General features: G+C 35.4%; 2 protein-coding genes across 2 annotated transcripts in view; both read right to left on the bottom strand.

Annotated features, from left to right (window-relative positions):
- The window catches only part of ctso (cathepsin O), a 6,288-nt gene extending 1,452 nt beyond the window's left edge, over window positions 1-4,836 (bottom strand). Inside the window, exons 1-5 of the mRNA XM_034305778.2 lie at window positions 4,533-4,836; window positions 2,717-2,825; window positions 2,418-2,557; window positions 2,131-2,298; window positions 759-880 (exon numbers count right to left, since the gene is read on the bottom strand). Of these exons, the coding sequence (XP_034161669.2) occupies window positions 759-880; window positions 2,131-2,298; window positions 2,418-2,557; window positions 2,717-2,825; window positions 4,533-4,727 (734 nt within the window). The 5' untranslated portion in view covers window positions 4,728-4,836. The remainder of the gene's footprint in view (window positions 1-758; window positions 881-2,130; window positions 2,299-2,417; window positions 2,558-2,716; window positions 2,826-4,532) is intronic.
- A 615-nt stretch (window positions 4,837-5,451) lies between these two features.
- Window positions 5,452-8,494, bottom strand: part of rnf130 (ring finger protein 130) — a 42,196-nt gene continuing 39,153 nt past the window's right edge. Inside the window, exon 9 of the mRNA XM_053235335.1 lies at window positions 5,452-7,440. Within this exon, the coding sequence (XP_053091310.1) occupies window positions 7,331-7,440 (110 nt within the window). The 3' untranslated portion in view covers window positions 5,452-7,330. The remainder of the gene's footprint in view (window positions 7,441-8,494) is intronic.

Below are 8,494 nucleotides of genomic sequence, written 5' to 3'. Positions count from 1 at the left end.
ACACACACACACACACACACACACACACACACACGTACACACACACATACACGTACACACACACACACACACACACACACACATACACGTACACACACACACACACACACATACACACACACACACACACACACACACACATACACACACACACACACACACACATCGTGCGACTCCCTGTGAGTGAGCTGTTACTATAGAAACGATAACATATTAGAACTAGTGCATTAATATAAACCGGTCACCCAATCACAGACAACTTCCTGGTCATGTGATCTAATTCATGAGCTGCTGTATAGCTGCTGATGAAAGACAGCATCGTGTCTCTGAATCCGAGTCGCTCCAATACAAAACAATGTGTAGAAAATAGTTTTTATAGCAAATCTAATTTTTATTTTTGAGAAGCATTGTTGCTTAATTACTGTGAATTTGACTTTATTGTAATGTTGTCACTGTTGCATAGCAACTGAAACCTCGCCTCACACGCTGTAGACCAGATTCTGAAGCAATCAGATGATTGTTGAGGTTTTTATTTTAATGTTTGTGTGATAATAAAAATATTTACAGCATTAACTCTTATTTCAGTAGCACAGCTGATTTCACATTATTAATACACCATCGCCCCCTACTGGACACCGCCGCAATGACCACGCTTTAAAAACAAATCAAAACAAATATTATGTAGAAATGATTTTAGGAAGGAGTATTCGAACCCTGTAAAATCCTGTTCTTTATTTTCTTTTCTCCTCGTTCTGTACCTGAAGTCGAAGGCAGCGTAATCCTTCACCGACACGCCGCCGTCACTCCGAGGGAAAATCTGACACACTCCGGTCTCCGCTTTGTACGGATACTCCGTCTCGTTCACCAGCTTCTCTCCGCTCTGACCACGACAACATTCAGAAAAAAACAACAATAAATAAAATAAATAAAATAAATCTTTAAAAAAATACACTGAAGCAGCAGAAAGAAGTTTATAAATGAAACTTAATGTTTAAATAAATACATTTAAAAAAATGTTTATTCATCTTTACTTCATCATTTAAACATCTTTTACTCTTTTAATAATTAAATTTAATAACAATTAATAATTTTAATTATTAAAAATATTAGAACGAATATATATTAAAAGAATTATTAGAAATAATTCTTTTAACAATTTAATTTAATAATAATTAATCATTTTAATTATTAAAATATTATAAAGAATATATTAACATAATTATTAGAAAATATTAAAAGAATTATTAGAAATTATTTTTATAATGTTTTAATTTAATAATAATTAATTTTTTTAATTGTTTCAATTTTTAATTCTTTCTGTTTGTCAAGTTTTATTTTAATCAAATAAAATCTGACAGAAATATAAAGTTAATATTATTAAAATTAGAAGCACACTCATTAACTGTGTATAAATATATTTTATAAACTTTGTCCTTATTTCTCTCTGCACTTCTTTCTTTCCCTTTTAGCTACAAACTACTGCAAAAATATTGGCACCCTTTCTGAAAGAAGGCTGAAAGTAACTGTATGATTGTATAAAATAAACATTAAACTTACAGTTTTCACTGAAACAACTGCTGAAACTAAATAATAATATTTTCTCTCAGGAACATATGTGCCGAAATTAATGGCACCCTTCAATAATATTTTAAATGAATTAAACTTTAAAACATTAAAACTTTAAGTGAGTTAAATAGTTTAGTATTATTTAAAGGAATTGTTTTATGGTCAGATAAGAAACAAAAATCTAAATTTCTGACCTCAAACACCATCAGAATGTGTGTTAAAAAGTAAAATATGGTGGTGGATCATCAATAAGCCTACTTCAGTCCAGTTCTGTATGATATTTTAGCATAAAACTTGGTTGCCTCTGTCAGGAGGTTAAGATCGATCTTCTGAACAAACATCCAAACCAACCTGGATATCCAGGGGTGCCAATAATTTTGAAAAAGAATGACAGGTTAGCAAAACTGTCAAAAATAGATTGTAAAATTAAAACTATGAAGCATCACCAAATGATTAAGCACGAAACCTTTGTCACTGGATCTGTAACTCAGTTTATATATAAAGATTTACTGTGTTATTTAATGAAGGGGGCCAATACTTTTGCACCATACGGTGATACAGTACCTGTTTCAGCCAGTGCAGTGTGCTAACAGTCGACCCTCCGTCACATCCCTGACTTTTATACGCACAGTCTATAACCTGCTGGACGCTGAGCTCCTGAAACTTTCCCCCGTCTTTCACTCGCACCGACTCGACCGCAGAGACCACGCTGAACGCCCAGCACGCGCCGCACTGTCGTCCGCCACACACACACACACACACACACACACAATAAACACAATAAACACACCAAGTCATTCACCCTGTACACTGACAACGCTAAATATCACTCCCTGTTTGGACACACGAACCGATTTCTGATTGTAAACAGGACCGACAGCTCCATGATCCCTCCAGTCGAACTTCCGAGGATAATTAGATGCTCCGAGGCGGCCATGTTGGAAAAATCTGTACCTGGGCACTTTGTCTGGATGAGCTCGGAGATAAAGATCTGAAAAAAAAAACAGAAATCAGAGAAATGTTATTAAAGGTGATGGATAATTCTAATGAAATATAGACATTTAAACGTCCCTCTTATGCCGAAAACACTCAGGACGCGATAAAGTGTCAAAAACGTCGTAAAATCAACACGAGTCGTTTTTAACGTCACCTTTAAACTGCTGAGTCGAGAAGACGGAGAACTGATTCACTCCGTATACAGCCGCGTGCTTCAGATCCCTCGAGCGCGAGTTGAGAAAAGTCTGGCGCTTCAACGAGTACTGATTTACGGACAAAAATAAATCAAATAGAGAGGAGAATTAGAGAAGTTTAAATACAACCCGGCAAACTGTTAATATTATTATTATTATTATTATTATTATTATTATTATTATTATTATTATTGCTGTTGCTTTATTTTTTATAACACATTTCATGCACCGAATGCAGCACAAATTGCTTCGTAACGAAATTTAAAAAGACAATAAATAGATAATAAAAGAATGGATTAAAGACATAAAATGAGCTGCAATAATTAAATATAAATCATTCATAAACACTGAGATAAACAAGAAAAAGAGTAAAAATAAATCATTAAGGAGATTAAAAAGAAAATAAATTAAAGTGTAACAGTGTTTTCCCATCAGACAGGACACCAAGTAGAACCCCGAATAACACAGAACCCCGAATAACACAGAACCCCGAATAACACAGAACCCCGAATAACACAGAACCCTGAATAACACAGAACCCCGAATAACACAGAACCCCGAATAACCCCGAATAACACAGAACCCCGAATAACACAGAACCCCGAATAACCCCGAATAACACAGAACCCCGAATAACACAGAACCCAGAAACCCGAATAACACAGAACCTAGAACCCTGAATAACACAGAACCCCGAATAACACAGAACCCCGAATAACACAGAACCCAGAACCCCGAATAACACAGAACCCAGAACCCCGAATAACACAGAACCCCGAATAACCCCGAACCCCGAATAACACAGAACCCCGAATAACCCCGAATAATACAGAACCCCGAATAACCCCGAATAATACAGAACCCCGAATAACACAGAACCCCGAATAACACAGAATCCTGTCACTGTTTCCCTCAGAGAAGGTTCCAGATATTACAAAGAGCTGAAAAAAATAGAACCCATTAAACGAGTGTTTATCAGAAAGTGTTCGCACACTTGTAATCTAAGAACCCTTAATTATCCAGTGAACTCTTAAAGAACCCTTTTTCTGAGAGTGTGTGTAGTAACTGGATAAGTGTGTGCTACAACCTCCAGATTATTGCTTAATATTTTGTTTAATATCTAAAACATTTAGCTTCTCGGGGAAGAATGGATTAATATAATATAATAAAACATAAAGTATGTAATATATTTATACAGAGGTGTAACATCCTGCACCTTTAAACCTACATCTGAGAGGATCCGACTCTTTTGAATGAGTCAGATCAAGAGCCGACTCTTTCAGTTCCCAAACGAATCAATGCATTTCTCTTTTGGTAAACCGGACAGTCTGCGATTTTTTGACATGAGATGTTGTTTGATTTAAGGCTGGAATTGTTTTATTACATCTCATTCTGCCTTTCAATAAACTAAACAGCATTATTTTCCAGTGAGTTTAATAAATCTATGCAGATTGACTCTGAGTCAAATGCTTCCTGATTCAAACACATGACTCATCATTCACACTGACAAACTGCTCTGATGCTGAAAAAAGGGAGAATTGTGATTAAACTGCACTATAAATAAAGCTGGAATTGTTTAAATCTACAATGAAAGAATGTCCAAAAAAGGGGAAAAAGCCTCATATATACACGAGTCGGTTCTTAAAGTTCGGTTCAAGGAGCCGATTCACTGAGCCGAGTCTTTCGTGAACGACGCAAAGACCAAATGCGCTTATTTACTTAGTTTAAATGTCTGTTTAATTCGATATAAATAATCGGGTTTGTGTGTTCACATACTTGTAAATTGATCCAGGCCTGTAAATAATCCGCTTCAGTGTAGTAACTCTGATTAAACAGATGATTCAGCAGCTGTAATGTGAGTCCTTTGGTGTTGTGAAGCTCCTCAGAGAAATCCGTTAAAACTCCGTGTGTGACGTAAAACATCAGCAAACTGCAAGATAATAAAACAGTAAACGCTTCATTATGCTGCATTTTATATCATTACAGTTAAATAAACGCACTGAGGCTGTAATTCTGACTGAAACTTCACACTGGTTCCGTTTTTGCCCAGAGCGTCCCACCTTCTGCCTTCTGATTGGCTAGAACTGCACACACTTACCCGCAGTCAATTGGTCACTTTAACAGTCGCTCACATCACCATAGCAACCAGAAAGCACCACGGAAGCGCTAACAAAAAGCTAACAACCGATTTTCTTTTTTTTTTTTTTATCATATTCTCAAATTACAGTATGGAAATCAGACACTAAAATAAACTGATAAGTGAAATATAGCCCTATATATTGAAGGTAATTCATGGTTTGTAAAATAAAACAGCAGATCACGTATTCAGTGACATGAAAAAGTGGTCGCCTCGTTCGTGTAACAGAGACACGTCAGTTCCGGCGCCATGTTGGGAGGGGAAACCTTCCGATCAGAGCACATTGACTTGGACTGGATTTAAACTAGACAACAAATAACTCATGATGCACAATGTATTTTTTTAAAGATATTCATTATTTTATGTAATTCATATTTACAAATCTTTATTGAAGATTCATGCTATGTGAATGTAAAAAAAATTCAAAATTTGTATTCGTTATTTTGAAGAAAAAGTAAGAATTTCAGCTCAAATACGCACCATGTTCATAATCATTCATAATAATCATTTAGCTCTTTAACTAGGATCAGGTTTTTATGCAGAAAAATGAAGCATGGATGCAATTATGACACGTTTTAATGAAGCAGAAAGTAACACAGAAGGTCCACCATCATCATCATCATCATCATCATCATCTTCATCATCACAAAGCCACCAATCACATTCATCTCGCCTGATTATTACTGAAATCTGAATTAAAAATAAGAAAAATCACCCAGAATGGAAAATGTTTCACCTCCAAATACCAAATAAATAAATAAATAAAAATAAACAAAAACACAAAGAGACAGCTCCACACACGCACACACACACACACACACACACACACACACACATGGTTCTACGAGGTCACTGAGAGAGAGATATATAAGTATAAATGGATGTGTATATATGCGAATACTGGATATACTATAGATATTGTGTATATATAGAGATTATTAGTACGGCAGCGTACCAGGCGTGGTGTTAGTTACAGGTTTAAATACTGTTTATCGACGGAAGTAACGCTGATTCTTCTGGAGTTTGTGTGGTTTGAAGCTACATCGAGCTCAGAAGGAAGGAGGAAGAGGTTCAGGAGATTCCGGCTCCGTCCCAAACGCTAACGCTCCTGTCTCCGTGGTGTTCATACTGGAGCGTTAGCTATCTAACTGCTAGCTAGCTCAGGTCACCATGACAACCAGCATCTGTTCATCACTAACGTTATTCTGTTTACAATCATCTGGAACGTCGTAGTATTTAATTATGCCACATTATTTCCTGTATACAGAGAAACGTTCTGTTTAAGAGACGTCTGGACGAAACTGACTTGGGGGCGGAGCTACACGTGTATAAGCCTTGTGATGACTTCTGATGTCACAAGTCAAGCTCCACCAATCACGTCTTATATGCAAATGATTAGAGGGAACATTTACTTCAGGAACCTGTGTGCTAAGATAGCTATCGAGGGTTAAATTAGCAAATTAGCAAACGCAGGATGGAGAATTAAAATGATTAGCATGTGTGTGTTAGCATAGTCAGTTTTCATAGTTTTCTGTTTTTCTGAGCAAAATTTATTTAATTTTAGCATCCTTCTCCATGTGAAACAGGTTTAATCACATTTACAGAACAATTTAAAAGCTTTCTAGCATTGCTAACACACTACTTTAATGCTAATTTAACCTTTGCTAACGTAGTGAAGAGAATAAAATCTGCATCTCAGACGTAATTGGTCCAAAAGAGCTTACGGACTTGTGACATCACTACCTCAGCTCAGACATAGCTCCGTCCCCAAATCAGTTTTATTATTATTCGGTGTTTAAGTTGCATAAAATCTTTAACTATTTTGTTTCGTCAATTTTAGAGATTAGCTAAAGTTAGCTAAACATCATCTGGATGCTTTCACAGGACCTAGTGAGATATTTAGGCTAAATATAACGTTAGCCACCGATCATCTGTTTGTTTATTTTGCACAGAATTTGGTGAAATAAAAGAACAACGATAAAACTTTCATCAGATACTTTCATCAGCGTAAAGTGTAACATTAAAGCTGCATTATCTGGAACATCGCTAGCGCTCAAATCTGTCGCTAATTAGCTGATTAGCTAGCAGAATATTAGCTAATTATGCTGTTCTTGTTGCTAGCGGCCCAATGAGAACACTTCTACAAAACCCTAGCGTTTGGGACGCGACCTGAGCCTTAAAATCAGCCGGTAAATCATTCCTCAAAGGGTCAAAGGTCATCCATCGGTCACGATCGTCCATCCGAAACTCCATCATGGAGCTAAAGACAATTTTCAGATGACAAACACGGAGTTCAGTCGCAACAGACAAATAAAACACACTCTCTGTAAAACGAGAGTCCTGAAAGTCCTCGAGCGTCGGAGCTTCAGCGCTTTCACTGGAAAACACGCTCTGGGGAGCGGGGCGCAGGGGTCAAAGGTCAACAGGAGGCGTGTCCTCAGGATTTGTTCTCGTCGTACATGTCCAAAGACGTCTGAATATCCGGCAGCTCCATCTCACACACCACGCTGCGTGGAGATCCCGAGGTCCGGCCGAAAAAATGGCCACCTGCGAGAGAAGCAACGCAGAAAAGCGTTAAAATTTATAACGAAAAGAAGAAAACGCAAGAATACGCATTATGACAAATAAAAAAGAATATAAACAAACAAACAAACAAACAAATAAATAAATAAATAAATACAGCAGAAATGCAAAATGCCTAAAAATAGAAACCTGAAATAGAAATATTTTAATAAAAATGTAATAAAAATAAATTTGTTATATGATTTTGTAACAACGGAAATGCAAAAAAAATAGTTTAACTTTTATACATTTTATACATATAATTTAACATCACAAAAAAAAGTTAAAATAATAATAATAAAATGTTAGATTGATAAGATTATAAAGTCAATGATACACTTTTACAAATTATACAAATTTATTTAATTAAGTTTTAAATATTTAATTAACTACACAACTTTGTGTATTTATTCTAGAGAGTTATTAAAAATATATTTTACTTTATAGTTGATTTTTAAAAAAAATAAAATCCTGACAAATTAAAGTTTATCATTAATATGAATCATTTAAATATTAAGTAATTAAATAATTAGAAATAACAGAAGAATAGAAATAATAATTAGAACCTCGTACATTACAGACAAAAGTAATCGTAAATTTAACGATGAAATTTTAACTTTATAAACTGCAATAATCACAAATTTGTAAATGTAATTTATGTTTTTACGTCTTTAATGTTCATGATGCTGTTGTGATTTAGGTTTTTACGGTTACAGAACGTACGAGCGCGACTCGAGAGATTCGACCGTAACATCGTGTGTTTATAACGCTTTAAGGGGCGTGGCCAAACAGTGCCGCAGTGCGCCGAGTGGGCGGGGCTTAAGCAAGAGTTCTGAACGTCAAAACAAACTGAATCCTTTTTTTTATGATTCAGAAATGTCATGAGCAGGTTACGCAAACAAAAAGATTATTTATGAATTTTTTAAAAAACTTTTTTGTTATTTATGGAAAATGTGAAAAATCCATATAATTCAGAAAATTCACAGAGGATCATTTTATACAGGAAATTATCTCTAAATAATTCATCCTTCTTTATGAA

The sequence above is a fragment of the Pangasianodon hypophthalmus genome, chromosome 7 (assembly GCF_027358585.1).
Source record: "Pangasianodon hypophthalmus isolate fPanHyp1 chromosome 7, fPanHyp1.pri, whole genome shotgun sequence".
NCBI classification, from domain to species: domain Eukaryota; kingdom Metazoa; phylum Chordata; class Actinopteri; order Siluriformes; family Pangasiidae; genus Pangasianodon; species Pangasianodon hypophthalmus.
The sequence above is the reverse complement of the archived record's forward strand: the minus strand, read 5'-3'. Positions and strand labels throughout refer to the sequence as shown.